Below are 16,509 nucleotides of genomic sequence, written 5' to 3' on the forward strand. Positions count from 1 at the left end.
TATTTAACATTCAACAGCTATTACCCGTACGTGTGTGCACAGTTTGGCCTTAGAGCAGCAATAAAAACAAAAAAATGACTCGCTTAGCTAGCTCCTTTTCCGAGTACAGGAAGCTAAACTACCCCCCCCCCCCCCCCCCCCCCCCCCCCCCTTTCGCACCAAATGGCACCTACTTGAAAATAGCTGTGGTCACATTCAGCATAAGTCATCATGTTGAAAAAGACAGTACTAAATATAGAAAAACATGGTCAGTTTTAATAACTGGATGGATGTACATTTAAAAGACATAAAAATCTTTCACAATATCCTCCAATCACAGCCTGCAGATATCTCTCGATCTGCACTGAAGGCTCCCTACGAAACCGCACTGTCCCAACTGGTTCTGATTTGGTGTAGCAGAACCAACGTGGAAAGCCCATTTCTGGTGTCTCCACCGTGATATTGCTGAGTAATTGCTAAAAGCGGCTTAAAAACAAACTCACTCACTCATTGTTTCAGTTTTAGCCATCGAATAATCATTTCTTCTTTGTTTCACTTTAGTCACCATCAAACCTGGGTGTATACTTTCTTATACCCGGCAATTTAGTTAAATTCACCCCTAGCAATGAGACTTATCGCGAAAAATATTTCAACAATAACACAGCGTGTCAGTTTATTTCGGAAGAATGATGCAGTGATAGTTACATGTCGTCAGGAATTAAGGATCGAAATAAATCATGTTAAAGTTTCATTTACGTGTCTGACATAATATTTTGCACAAATGTGTACGTGACATTTTAATTGTTCGTAACAGAAATGTTACATTACTTGTAAAAACTCCTGATTAAAATCAGCGTCAACTCCTGTTCAATCTTCCAATCGCCAAATATCATATTATATTGATGTTAATGGGAAAACACCTGTTTTACATTTAGACGATTGTGAATCAAAACACATAGAACAGAAATAACAATGCATTTTCGGAATGCTTGCACGTGCCACGTCCACCACGTGCACGCATCAATTAGACATGTAGCCTAACCCTCTCCGTTTACTCGGCAATCTCATAAAACCGGTTTGAGTGTATTTACCTACTACTTCAAAGAAGACGACATGTTGTTGTCACAGGGTCAGGGACATCCGCTGTAAGTTGACGTGGAACACTTAGTAAAGCCCCATTTTGATTGGCTGAGTCCATAGTGAAAACGAGGTCATTGCATCCAAAACGAGGCTAAATGTCATGTCACGGGAATGCGAGTTTTTAACCAGTGAAGGATAGTTTTGCACTTCTCTGCCCTATCAACGCCTGTAGCAGAGAATAAAAGCTTCACCCTTGCGTAATTATAACAGTCGGTGGGGCGGGCATGTTCAGGGACCGTGGGCCGGCTACACGGGGAGAAGCGTGATTTAATTGCTACGGTTCTTGTTCGTTAAAGGTTGCAGGATGGAATGTGTGTTGGAACATTTCGACTGAGATGTTTCTTGACGTTATCCAAAAGAACGGGATGACGCATAAAAAGCAGCTAATCGTATGAATAATCTGAAAGATTCCTCGAACATTAACGTTAACTGTTCCATGAAGCACGTACGTTACGACGTTTCATATACGGCTTCGGCTACCACTACCACTACAATCACCGCCCCTACTACTACTACTACTACTACTACTACTACTACTACTACCCTCACTAACGCTAGAAGCACAAATACTACAACCACTTCTTCAGTCTTCCAGGCCCAAGATAATAAATTAAACATGAATCCGAATCAAGTCTAGAATGATTTAGCAAGTCTACATTTCCCCAGCATTGTTCTGGGCTCCATTCGGATTTCACTTTTTATTTAGTAGGTATATATATATTTTTAGATATAAGATAATCTTCTTGGACTAAATGTTGATCTACCAGATCTTTTGTTTCATCTATTACTTCAACTACTAATTGGATGGGATTGTTTTGACAAAAAACAACATTTGTTCTCAAGAAAGTTCCGCTGGACATGTTAACTGTCCTGAAAATATACTACTCAAAAGAAGTTAAGGACCATCCGATTCGTTTGCAGGACAGATTAACCATACTAATATGAAACATAATCGGGTTGTCCTTTACTTCATTTGTGTAGTATAATTCTTTGGCTACCCCTTTCACAGAAAAAATAGACTAAGTGTATACCTTAAGCAGTGACCGACAAAAACACACCGCCAACCCCAAATCAGAATATTAAACTGTCGGTCCAATATCTACTTTATTCATTACTACACGCCTCCCCAAAACACTTTGATCTAGGAAGCCAAAAGACGAGGCGTTAAACACTCCATACTTCTGTTGAAATATCACCTAGGATATGCATCATGTAAACATCCCACACACGACCCACTCCGAATTTCTAAATAAAACATTAAATAAAATAGGGTGTATATGATGTTCAATAACAATACAGTGTGATCCTAACCCTTTGTTCTTCATCACCGTCCTCTTCATGCTGTCTTACAGAGTTCCCCTTCATCATGCATCCCCTCTGCGATTATAGTCTGAAAGATGCAAGAATACTGACTCTGTTACAATTAACATGAAAAATGACTAAGGAAGCGCTGTGGTTTTCTTCAAAATTTGATTTCCTCGAATGTTATCATGATTAATTTCTGGCAAGGCAAATATCTCTTCATTTGAGAAAGCAACCGCACATTTATGTATCCGAGGGCGTATTATTTCGGAGGCAAAAACACCAGTGGTTCTATTTCTAAACCTGACAAGAATATCAGCGGCGTCAAAGTTAATGCCATACCTGGCACACTGTCAAAGTGTATTAATTGTGATAAATATTCAAGTTTTGCAAGAAACCATCCCATGGTAATAAAATTTGTTTTTTAGACAAACGAGTATGGAGACAATAGAATAGGTATCATCTGGTATCTTCGTTCTTTCATACTGATCAGCTTCTGACTAATAATTACAAATGTCACAAATCAAACTTAAGTCTATTTTAGTATTATTTTGAATTATGATTACCATAATTGAATAATAGATAAAAATGGAATTAAACTTATGAATTGTTAATTGATATTTATGATGACTTTTATTTGATGGTGCTGATTATATTTCGGAAACGTATGTTTTTTAGCATATATGTCTTATATTTATGAAAAGGGTTTTGTCATTTTTTATTGGTTGTACTTTATAAATGTTTGCTGGAAGATATTCGAATCATTTGTGTAACGTGATACGGTTTTTGAAGCGTCAGTCGCCTTCCAAATACAAAGCGGCGTAAATTCAACTCACTCATTCAAAAAATGTAAAATGAATAACATATAATTGAATACAACTGTCAGATTCCACGGTCCTCAGACACAGGAAACCACAAAATAATCCCCATTGTACTGATGTATTGTAAAACAGACAGTACAAGAAAGACATTAGTAGTAACAATAGCATAAAACCTTGCACCTGAGTTGCACCTTTAATCTACCTCTCATACCCTTAAGGAAACTGCCCGTCCATCTACCCCTCCCGCACTTCACAAGACGTTTCCCGGCCAACACGTTAATCCACCCACCATCTAATTCAACTGTTGCAAGCAAGGGAACATTATCGTGATATTGTTAGACAAATCCCCACCCGCTGTGAGGAAAACCGGAACACACAAGATTTGTTCTTGTGATTATTGTCATGATCTTGGACTTATGTTCTCTCAAAGGTAAATCTGCGAACAAGATGTCCTTATCCTTGTATTATCCCACCACTGCCCTTCCCGTGTCCCCAAGAACAGGTTTAACATTCAAAAACGCTAAACATCCCCTATGACAGAAGGACAAACAAAACCGGGAGTCTATTTCCGAAGAGATATCTATGGCGGTCGCATTATTTCCTATACAAAGACTGAGCTTCATGAGAAATAGTTATATTCCAGTTTTTTCTTGTTATTTTACAGTATTGGTTCTCCGCGTGTCTCAGCAATACCACGTCAAATAGGTTCTTTTGTAGCACCGACATACTTAAGACCAACTGATATTGTCCAATTCAGAAACAAGGTACGCACTGCTCAAGGACGGATTCTCTTCTGTGGTATTTTGTGACAGATTTCTTTGAGTAATAAAAAGGAATAAACCTCCGGATTTCATTATTTTCCTCATATGCCAAGCGACACAAATACCATATAGGGGCTTCCAATTCAAATTGGAATCTTGATTATTTTCTGAACTGTACGTGAATGAATTACAGCCGTATATGTTTTATGGAATGCTATGTTAAAAACACACTTTGAATCCAACAGTTAAGGGCACTCTGAATTTTAAGAGATGTGTTTTTATGACTCTGATATGATTAGTTCAAGATTTTATGACGTAGCGTCATAAAATCAAATTGTATTTACATATTTGTTGAAAAACCACGACATAAAGCAAAGAAATAGAACTAAGTCTGCAACATATGCATTTTTATTGTGTGCTAAACTAGATTCTAATGTTAATTAACATACGGGATATAGCATTAGTCAAGTTAATGGATATAAGGAGAGCCTACACACCAAAGAAGGATATCTAATAAGTGGGATTAACCGGTATCAAATTACACCAATTCGCGATGAAAACCGGGTTACATTTCATATCAATTGGTACATGGCGTTGTTTGATTTAAGTGGTATTTACCGGTATACCTCTAGTGAGAAAAACATTTTCATAATAATGAATGTTTTTAATAATAGTAGAACAGTAAAATACGTTTTAATCAACTTATATTTCATATATTAATATTAGATACCTGCACATATTACCGCCCCACACGTTTATAGCTACTTCAAACACACATCGCTAGATAGGGAAACACGTTTTTCAGATCTTTACATTAGTTATATATAGTCTTTATTATTATATCCGTTTTTGTAAAGATAATCAAACTGATGAAAATAGTATATATCTTATACAGAACCTATTCTAAATAATTGAATATTTCTTTTGTAAGATCGTTTAATGAAGTTCAAACCCACTACGATTCACCTCCTGGATCCGCCAAGGCCAATTAAATACCGGCGATTCAAACCAACTAAATTAACATATTTCTACACACATGTGTAAATACTCGAAACCAGTATTGGCAAATTGAAGTAGGAATGATAACATTAATATCAACTGTGAGTGAACCGATTGTGAACCGAAGTGAAAAAGTGATATATTTTCTGCGATATATGAACTTGCACCAAAGATGAAAGATGTTTGCTTCCGTAATTACGCTATTCCCTTTCTGGGAAAACAGAGATCGCACTGCATTTAAGCCTAGTTCCTGCCCCTCCACCTATATCTATATATATTTTAGCCACAAGTGGGTTATTTGAAGGGCTTATGTTTGGACAGGGGTAACGCGAAAAAGGCCAGTGGTATTCTGCTCTTGGCTCAAACCGGTATTTCGTTTAGTATTGTTTACATGATAAAGTGTACCGGCAATCATCAAAGAGATTTTCACCTGTCACAGGTAAGTGTGGCAGGTATATCAATACAGATTAAACCTGCGTTTCAATAGGTGTTATTACCCGAGGAGTGCGAAGCGAAAACTACAAGATGTATGTCCCTTGCTCGCCGGTAAATCAAACACTGACAACACACCTTTTACCCGAAATGAATCCTATCCTTTCCTTTTAATCTTCCTGGTAAAGTTTGCCTTCGCGCACCTGTACGATGGGGAAACACCTGACGACCATATCGTAATTGATTACTTCATTTTGTGGTGTTTTCCGGTATATTTTGTCCGCAAATGAGACTATTAAAACTCCCCAAAACACATATGGCGAGTGAAATTAGAACATGACCTTGAAGCTGACCTTTCAAACACGTACGAACGGCACGTGCGGGTCATAGTTAACGCCAGGCCCATCGCATGTGTACGACGATCTCTCACACTGTAACGCCAAATACCTAGCTCACTCTTTAGGATAACGGTTTCGACAGTGTACATTTTAGCGAGTGAGCTGGGTATGGCTCTTGTTCGTAACAAATAAAACGGTAGATTGAAAAAACTTGCTTTCGATTTCTAATTGTATATTGCAATGACTTTCCGTTTATTTTGCTATGCATAGAATGACATTTGGGAGTTGCAGTTTTCGTACAACGACTGTAGGATGACGGTCCTTAGGTCTGATTAAATTCTAAAGCATCGAAACGTGTTCAGCATGTTTTGTGATTTTGAAAGGTTTACCTATTTTTGTTATGATTGGAAATAATTTTATTGTACTTTATACGATCTACTGTTTTTTTAATAATATGCTTCGTTTCAGTCTGGCACGATTTTGGATGTGTTTGACATATAATTAAAATTCGTTGATTCAGACGGTACCATTCGCAGTGACATAGTCCGGATTAAGGAGTCTCCGGTTTCTTTTAGCATGTATACATGTTCCTAACAGTAAACATCCGAAAGACGGGGTTCCCAGACTAATCAGTTCCATACTAACGAGGTCAAACTATATATACCATGTACATCATTATGAAACCTTTTAGAAAGGACATATAATTTGATTCGCGTGAATGTTTTTAAGATCGTAAAAAGCACGAGGTTGTGTCCGTGGTTGTAGCAGTGGCTGTGTCCATGGTTGTAGCAGTGGTTGTGTCCGTGGTTGTAGAAGTGGTTGTGTCCATGGTTGTAGCAGTGGTTGTGTCCATGGTTGTGTCCGTGGTTGTGGTTGTAGCAGTGGTTGTGTCCATGGTTGTAGCAGTGGTTGTGGTTGTAGCAGTGGTTGTGTCCGGGGTTGTAGCAGTGATTGTGTCCATGGTTGTAGCAGTGGTTGTGTCCATGGTTGTAGCAGTGGTTGTGTCCATGGTTGTAAAAGTGGTTGTGTCCATGGTTGTAGCAGTGGTTGTGGTTGTAGCAGTGGTTGTGTCCGTGGTTGTAGCAGTGATTGTGTCCATGGTTGTAGCAGTGGTTGTGTCCATGGTTGTAGCAGTGGTTGTGTCCGGGGTTGTAGCAGTGGTTGTGTCCGTGGTTGTAGCAGTGGTTATGTCCATGGTTGTGTCCGTGGTTGTAGCAGTGGTTGTGTCCGTGGTTGTAGCAGTGGTTGTGTCCATGGTTGTAGCAGTGGTTGTGTCCATGGTTGTAGCAGTGGTTGTGTCCGTGGTTGTAGCAGTGGTTGTGTCCGGGGTTGTAGTAGTGGTTATGTCCAGGGTTGTAGCAGTGGTTGTGTCCATGGTTGTAGCAGTGGTTGTGTCCGGGGTTGTAGCAGTTGTTGTGTCCATGGTTGTAGCAGTGGTTGTGTCCGTGGTTGTAGCAGTGGTTGTGTCCATGGTTGTAGCAGTGGTTGTGGTTGTAGCAGTGGTTGTGTCCGGGGTTGTAGCAGTGGTTGTGTCCATGGTTGTAGCAGTGGTTTTGTCCATAGTTGTAGCAGTGGTTGTGGTTGTAGCAGTGGTTGTGTCCATGGTTATAGCAGTGGTGGCTGTTGTAGCAGTGATTGTGGTCGTGGTTGTAGCAGTGGTTGTGGTTGTAGCAGTGGTTGTGTCCGGGGTTGGTGCATTGGTTATGTCCGTGGTTGTAGCAGTGGTGGCGGTTGTAGCAGTGATTGTGGTCGTGGTTGTAGCAGTTGTTGTGGTTGTAGCAGTGGTTGTGTCCGGGGTTGTAGCAGTGGTTGTGTCCATGGTTGTAGCAGTGGTTGTGTCCATAGTTGTAGCAGTGGTTGTGGTTGTAGCAGTGGTTGTGTCCATGGTTGTAGCAGTGGTGGTGGTTGTAGCAGTGATTGTGGTCGTGGTTGTAGCAGTGGTTGTGGTTGTAGCAGTGGTTGTGTCCGGGGTTGTAGCAGTGGTTGTGTCCATGGTTGTAGCAGTGGTTTTGTCCATAGTTGTAGCAATGGTTGTGGTTGAAGAAGTGGTTGTGTCCATGGTTGTAGCAGTGGTTGTGGTTGTAGCAGTAGCAGCGATTGTGGTAGTGGTTGTAGCTGAAATAGTGATTGTGTCCGGGGTTGTAGCAGTGATTGTGGTTGTGGAGTATAAGTGATTGTGGTCGTGGTTGTTGCAGTGGTTGTGGTTGTGGAGTAGAAGTGATTGTGGTCGTGGTTGTTGCAGTGGTTGCGGTTGTGGAGTAGAAGTGATTGTGGTCGTGGTTGTTGCAGTGGTTGTGGTTGTGGAGTATAAGTGATTGTGGTCGTGGTTGTTGCAGTGGTTGTGGTTGTGGAGTATAAGTGATTGTGGTCGTGGTTGTTGCAGTGGTTGTGGTTGTGGAGTATAAGTGATTGTGGTCGTGGTTGTTGCAGTGGTTGTGGTTGTGGAGTATAAGTGATTGTGGTCGTGGTTGTTGCAGTGATTGTGGTTGTGGAGTATAAGTGATTGTGGTCGTGGTTGTAGCAGTGGTTATGGTCAAGGATGAAACAGTTATTATGGAGGCGGTTAGAGCAGTGACTGTGGTTGTAGTTGTAGCTGAAATAGTGATTGTGTCCGTGATTGTAGCAGTGATTGTGTCCGCTGTTGTAGCAGTGATTGTGGTGGCGGTTGTAGCAGTGATTGTGGTAGTGGTTGTATCTGAAATAGTGATTGTGTCCGTGATTGTAGCAGTGATTGTGTCCGTGATTGTAGCAGTGATTGTGTCCGTGATTGTTGCAGTGATTGTGTCCGTGATTTTAGCAGTGATTGTGTCCGTGGTTGTAGCTGAAATAGTGATTGTGTCCTTGATTGTAGCAGTGATTGTGTCCGTGATTGTAGCAGTGATTGTGTCCGTGGTTGTAGCTGAAATAGTGATTGTGTCCGTGATTGTAGCAGTGATTGTGGTAGTGGTTGTATCTGAAATAGTGATTGTGTCCGTGATTGTAGCAGTGATTGTGTCCGTGATTGTAGCAGTGATTGTGTCCGTGATTGTAGCAGTGATTGTGGTCGTGGTTGTAGCAGTGATTGTGGTCGTGGTTGTAGCAGTGATTGTGGTCGTGGTTGTAGCAGTGGTTGTAGCATAGATTCAGGTCGTGGTTGTATCAGTGATTGTGGTCACGGTTGTAGCATTGATTGTGGTCGTGGTTGTAGCAGTGATTTGGGTCATGACTGTAGCCATCATTGTGATCGTCGTTGCAGCAGTGATTGAGGTCGTGCTTGTAGCAGAGCTTGTGATCGTGCTTGTAGCAGTGATTGTGGTCGTGGTTGTAGCAGTGATTGTGGTCGTGGTTGCAGCAATGATTGTTGCCTTGGTTGTATCAGTGGGTGTGCCCGTGGTTATGGTTGTACAAGTGATTGTGGCAGTGGTTGTAGTTGTTGTTGCATGTTGTTGTAATGAATAAAACTTTGGTCAAAATTCAACTTTCCACCCTAGTGTACCTCCACAGTGTATCAAAGAAACACTATTGAAATTATAACAAGGTTCTAATTAGGTACAGGGGCGGTCGGGTAGCCTAGTGGTTAAAGCGTTCGCTCGTCACGCTGAAGACCCGGGTTCGATTCCCGACATGGGTACAATGTGTGAAGACCATTTCTGGTGTCCCCCGCCGTGATGTTGCTGGAATATTGCTAAAAGCGGCGTAAAACCATACTCACTCACTCACTCACTCTAATTAGGTACAAGTTATAACACAACATGGTTTTGAATCCAAACGGCGATTGACAAGCTGGTGGTTGATGAAGGAGATTTGTCAGTAAAATCACACTGTGTTCCTTGGTGATATGCATAACGGTAAATGCAAACAATATATAATATACAGTAATAAATAAAGTTAAGGACCATCCAATACTTTCATATTACTATAATTATTCTGTCATGCAACAACAGATTACGTATGAAACAATCGTGTGGTTTCTTACATTTTGAGTAGCATATGACAAAACTGGTCTACAGTCAAAACTTTCAAAGGTTACAACATTAACGTTTCACCCACAAACTGAAGTGTTGTCAATAACATCCTGGCCATTAGTTTTACGGATATAATTTTTTTAACAAAAATAAGTCTTTCAGAAATGGGACAGAAGCCTTGAGAGCATTTCAACAATGTGTCACCTGTAAGAGGAACTGCACAATGGAAATGGTTAATCAAATCCCATCTTAATCATCCGTGTTTTAAGGGGCTTTCATTTAGCTGTTCCGCTCCTCAACAAACACGTTTCCGACCAGTCAAATACATAGCAATTGCACCAAGGTTTGATCGGAGATTCCTGGTGGTGTCATAGATTTAATCCTTTCTTAACCCTGATTTGGACCCCCGAGTCCGACAGACGGACAGAAGACAAAGAAACTTCCCGATTTGTCTTTGTGACTTTGTAAACCTGAGACGGGGCCCGAGTATACAAACGAGGATCGTGAGTTGAATGCAATTCCGGGTTATCACAAATGAAATCAAATAAAAGTGAAACTTTCGCACCGAACATCTTGTGAAATAAAGGAACTATACACTACGACAGATGGGGAGGTGAGTTGCAGGATATGAACTCTGGTGTCCTCCAATTTATTTTGGCCAGAGCAATATGCGAATGCACGTGCATCTCAGCTCGCGTGCGCCCTGATGCATACATATCAGTCTTTGGTTGAGACTCAGATCGAGGCTGGCCGGTCCCATTGGAGAGTAGGGCTCGTGGCCACAAGAAGTTGAAGATGAGGCAAGATATGCGACCGGATCTTCCGCAAACATCGAAATGCTGCCTTGCAATCCTCGTTTGTCTAAGTTTTCAAATTTGCGCTGACACTATCTCGTCAAATCGCCCATTACATTTCTGACATTCTCCAGAAGATGGCTCATCATAGAGCATATTAATATCTGGCCCACTCCGCGCTTGTTAGCATTGGAGCTTGGCGATCATGTTGGGCAAATCCCAATGGATTTTCCCGCGCGCGCCACTAGACTGGGCTGTCGTCTGCCTTTCAATCAATTTGTCATTTTGACGTCTGCCCGTATCCCCCATGATGGGAGTCGCAGCAGCAGGCAAATGTCTTTAGCTCATGCTATTGATAAGGCCTTCCGAAGGATAATTTTCCGATCGTGGATACATGGTTACGGGCAAAGACATTATCTCAAGGGACCGGTCTAATCCAAGATAAAGCAGTCAAAATTGCGGTATCAGGACTCTAGCAGATGCTTCAAGCCTCCGCCAAATAAAATCTGCCACCGTTATTGGCTGGCCGTGGTATACTGAAGCTGAGGTCAGGGTTCAGCTGGAACCCCTTGATGGGGCAAAGTCCCTCGATACCCCTCTGATCCTCTCCGCACGAATCGATCTGAGCTGATTGGGCGCCTGCCTGACTCTTTCTTCAGAGATCAATTTAGCGCAATGACTTGTGATGACTGTTTAAGAGTTACCCCCCTTCGTCTGAGATCGAAAAAAGTTAGTTGGCCTGACTGGAATAATAAGTAGGATCCATACAGGGAGTCAGTGTCGCCTTGATTTTAGCCAAACACTCTCTGAGAAACCGGAGACAAATGGAACAGTGAAATGCTGTTGATATGGCATATATTAATCATAAATAGTCTGAAGTACCTGAGACATTTGAAGATGAAAGATATGTTTGAACTGACATACAAGAACAGTCCCTTGACTCTAGCTTATCTCTAAATCCCCATCTCCTAGGTCTACCACAGAAACACGCTGACACAAAGACCTGAATGAAATGAATGAAACTGACACCGCATTAATCGATAGCACGGCGGTATTTACAATACTAACGAGTTCAACAAATATACAGCATTATTCCGTCAACAATTGAAGTAGCAAATGCAATTATTCTAAATAAATGACATCTTTTTTAAAATATAAAAACTGACGTTTATAATATGATTCTGGCGAATGCACTACAAATCATGATCCCAGGCTGTCTGGCAAACCTCTAAATCGAACACGCGACGATGTCATGATATTTAATGTAAAATAGAACAGTTTCAAAAGTTAAGTGTCAGATTTAAGTTTAAATTATGTTCAGCATATTGAAAATTGTAATGCATTGGAAAATAATAAATGCTACATATTCAATTGTCCTGTATATGCCAATGTCGTAATAATGTGTCAGGGATGTCTTGGATCCCTTTACCATTATATTCAAGACTTATGTTATTTAATGCCAACCCGACACAGATTTTATTCATTGTTTAAAGTTTTTGATAATTTTTTGTGTGGAAAGAGGAGTAATGTGAGTTATTGCTGTCAATACTTGCAATGCGCACCAATGGTATCAGCATCTAACAACGTATGTACTGCAGGTATGATGGTCTTCACCGCTGGATTAAATCCTTGACTCCTTCAAACTGAGTATAGCCATCCCTCTGGATGTCTCAACTGAATCAATTATTAAATACACTTATGCTCTTATATACGTGTAGGCGTTCTATAGACTAGACTGCATCTGAATCTCAGGGATGTGTACAATGTGTAACTATATGGATACAACTTTCGCTCTGCCTTACAGTCATATTTTCTTGAACCGGAAGACATTTCATAATCAAAATTATACGTATAACACCGACAGATAATTACTGAAACCAGAAAGCAATTGAACAGAGTTGCGTGTTCAGCTATTCAGACAGAATCATTAAAAAGAAGGGGAAGGGAGCAGGCCCTTGTCACACTCCTAGTCCCGTAACGCTCCATCAATGTATTTCGTCATTATCATGTGAGGATTTCAACGTTTGACAGAAAACATTGCCCGTCGGCTATTGTTCCTATCACGATCTGTCCACTGTGAGCATTCTCAAAGAGGATCGGGAAAACCATCGACAATATTTGCATTTTCATCTAATCGCGTTAATCCCGTTAGTTTTATCATCACTTGATAGCCATGATGACGATCGCACACGCTTAGTGAGACCAGCTGTTCCAGGGAATATGACGATACGTACGATGGATTTGTCGATAGTGCTTATCTCACTATCAATAACCTATTAATACAGCATCGTTAATTGTTCACTGTTTTACGACTTGGTCCATTGGCGTGGAACACACCACACGGGTCTGTGGCTGACACTTTAATCACTTTATCTCAGGATGACGGCAATAAAGGCTCACAGAGTACGCATGAAATGGATTATCTGTACGATGTGTTGAAACACTGTTTCCAAAGTTTAACGTTGAAGGCACGTGTTCCCAGGGAGGTTGTGTGTCGTACAGTCTTTGTTATGGAAGGAGTCTGAATGGAAATGTCAGAGTTCTGATTGATGAGAGATTGTGCTAATAGATTATGTCATTAGTCCACGTGCAAAGAACAGGTTTCAAAGTGAGATATCAAGTGCTATTATACCTTAGCATTGCAACATGTTCCTTATATAGTAACCAGCTGACGAACCGGCTGATAACTCTCTATGATTTATACCGTTTTAACAGTAAGAACATTTGCAGTTTCTGAAATAAAAATATTTAAAGATTTATTTTGATAACGTTTCTTTTAATATATACCAGAAAGGAACCAAAAATATATATCATTATCCTGATTTCTGAACATAGAGAATTTACCGAATGTGAAGAAATCTAGACTTGCCAAAGTGATGTCCATTTCTTAGTTGTTTCAGATAGTTTTGTTTAAGGGTCTACCTGGGAGACAGTCTGAACAGATGCAACCTGATGTATCTTAATCCTGTTAGCCTGAATTTATTTCATACGTAATCTGAATAAATGACGGTTTTTGAAAGCTAATATCTGATTGACCAAGGCGGTTAGGTCAGGTGCCTTGTGACGTCATATTGACTACCCCTGATGCCATTATTATGCAGTTTACAACACGACACATTCAACTTGAATATAAAGCGTCAACGCTGGAGAATATCAGTCCCCTTATCAGCCCTAACAGATTTCATTGGGCGTAAAAGACAAAATAGTGGTGAAAAATATCTGAATGGATGACTGGCGGCATTTAGACACATATGTTATGCTACACAAACACACCTTCAACACGGTTATTAACTTCATGTATTTTGTCATTAAAGTCCTGGTCGGTTTCCGCCAAAGTTTATTCCACACATCCACGCATAGCTGATGCGTTTAATATCAGAATGATACTATTCGTTTTGTTCTAACTTTTGAAGTAAATTATCCGGATGGCAGAATGAAACCGTGTCAAGTTTGATGTTGGGAAACCATCACTGTAACGACTTGAACCAACGTTCCAACTCAGTCCAGTAAAGTCCTGTGTTCAGAAACAACATCATATTAAACCATCCAAGCGGCACTGAATAACGTAACGACAGAATTGACTTGGTCTGAACACTCGTCTTGAAGAAACTGACTCCTAATAATGTTAGTTCCATTGTATGTTAAACCATGGTTTAAATCAAATTTAACCGCTTAATTTAATGCAAATTCGACACATTTTATTATTTAAACCCACGAAATTTACAGGTAAAGATAAGAACAAGTATTCATTTATTTCCATAATCTATTTTAATGATTTCAAGAATAAATTAAAGACCAGACAAGCTATCGGTAAATCCTCCACGACTACCAGCCATAAAGCAGACAGTGTGCCATAACCATCAAACTGCAATAACAAACGTGAGTAAATTAACACGTCAGTTGAACCCAACATCTAATAAAGATGACCCTAGGACATGCAAGGAAAGCTATGGGAGCCCACACTCCATGCTCGTCAAGTCAGACATGTTTATTGACGATTAAAACGCGTTAGCAGGTATGGTTGACTGCACCTGCCATATTCAATGACCGATACAAATGACGCTCAACATCAGCCTAATATTGATTGCTGATTCCTGGCTGTGGTCTTTCTCGTGGTCGCCATTCGGCTCGGAGTAGTCCAGCCCCTTGAGAGATGTAATGGACCGAACAATGGCCGCTTCGTAACTGCCCGAGGCTGGGCTACTAAAGAGATTAGGCGATTCAATGGTAAAGTAAACTCCAAGTTTGCAAACTTAATTGAGCAGAAAATATGATGGGGGCGATCAGAGTTTGCAACCCCTTTGGGACGGGTCACCTTATGGGCCGCCTTCTATTGTTGCTTCCAGAGTTGGTGTCGTTGAACATCTCTCCATGGGAAGAATATATTTGTCCAGAATTAATCATGTTTTGGTAATTGCCTCAACTGAGGCTTTTTCCTGGAGTCTTCTAAACTCAATAAGTGAATGAGTGCGAACAAGGCCACCGTGGTAGGCAAGGCGGACATCTGCTACGGGACCAATTTTCGCCATCACAGAGGAAACTAACAGGCGATATGTTAATTTATTGACAGGAACACTTAATTTTCAGTAACCGGCGACATGGACATTTGGGTAGGACATCATTTCCCCTTTGTCAACTTTCTGTAGAGGTCTTGTTTAATTTGATTTCTAACCGAGGTACTTAAATATAGACAGCACGCATGGGCTCTGAACGCATCAGCGACTTTGAAGGTATAATAATAATAGTAATCATTTTGTTTCCGTCAGCTGTATCAGCATCTTCAACGCAATATATAAACACTGGTAAATTGATCAGTTCGGTTAAAGGTCAACGAGATTCGTGTGGTGAATGGTATCTTTAATTGCCATTTGGCATTAGGAAGCATGAGAGGGGGGACTGAATCTATTTAGCTGCATCTAGGTACAAATACTTGGAACACATTTGGATTATTAAAAAATATGACGTCCTTTTCAAATGTTTGACTGATTCTACTTGTAGGAGAACCCGTGAAGATCCGGGGTAGAATAGGTCTTCAGCAACCCATGCTTGCCGTAAAAGGCGACTATGCTTGTCAGAAAAGGCGACTAACGGGATCGGGTGGTCAGGCTCGCTGACTTGGTTGATGCATGTCATCGTATCCTAATTGCGTGGATCGATGCTCATGATATCAATCACTGGATTGTCTGGTTCAGATTCGATTATTTACAGACCGCCGTCATATAGCTGGAATATTGCTGAGTGCGGTGTTGAACAACAAACAAACAAAACAAACAAACATGACGATCTGTAAATAACCAATCTGGACCAGACAATCCAGTGAGTGACATCATGAACATCGATCTACGCAAGTGGGAATACGATGACATGCATCAACTAAGTCGGCGAACCTGACCATCCGATTGAAAACTCCATGATCGAGTGTGTGAGTGAGTGGGTGAGTGTTTACACCGCTTTAAGCAATATTCCAGCATTATTCGCGGTGCACACAATAAATGGGATCACACATCCTACCCATTTTAGGCATCGAACTCGAGCCTTAGTTGTGATGACCGAACACTTTAACCACAAAGATGTCATCATAACAATAAATTATCAAAACTTCAGTCCCTAGTTGAGATAGAGGCATTTCTACATTTTCACATTTGTTGCCGCACTCAGCAATATTCCAGTTACAATAGATCTTCAGCAAACCATGCTTGCAGTTAAAGGCGAATATGCTTGTTGTAAAAGGCGACTAACGGGATCGGGTGGTCAGGCTCGCTGACTTAGTTGATGCATGTCATCGTATCCCAATTGCCTGGATCGATGCTCATGATGTTGATCACTGGATTGTCTGGTGCAGACTCGATTATTTACAGACCGCCGTCATATAGCTGGAATATTGCTGAGTGCGGCGTTAAACAACAAACTTAGTCAACGATGGAAATCGCATATAAAAAACCCATCAGAATATGTTAATACAACAAACAAACAACGAACAAATTAATATTATCCATACA

General features: G+C 40.7%; 1 protein-coding gene across 1 annotated transcript; it reads right to left on the minus strand.

Annotated features, from left to right (window-relative positions):
• Positions 1–6,496: 6,496 nt before the first annotated feature.
• Positions 6,497–7,831, minus strand: LOC124112392 (mucin-2-like). Its single transcript, XM_046472486.2, has one exon. The coding sequence runs from the start codon at positions 7,829–7,831 to the stop codon at positions 6,497–6,499; it is 1,335 nt and encodes a 444-aa protein (XP_046328442.2).
• Positions 7,832–16,509: the final 8,678 nt, after the last annotated feature.

Source organism: Haliotis rufescens, unplaced genomic scaffold (assembly GCF_023055435.1).
Source record: "Haliotis rufescens isolate VD_foot unplaced genomic scaffold, xgHalRufe1.0.p SCAF_5, whole genome shotgun sequence".
NCBI lineage: Eukaryota > Metazoa > Mollusca > Gastropoda > Lepetellida > Haliotidae > Haliotis > Haliotis rufescens.

Bases quoted from the DNA above. Each gene is read 5' to 3' on its own strand.
- LOC124112392 (XM_046472486.2), bottom strand. From the start codon at position 7,831: ATGGACACAACCACTTCTTCAACCACAACCATTGCTACAACTATGGAC.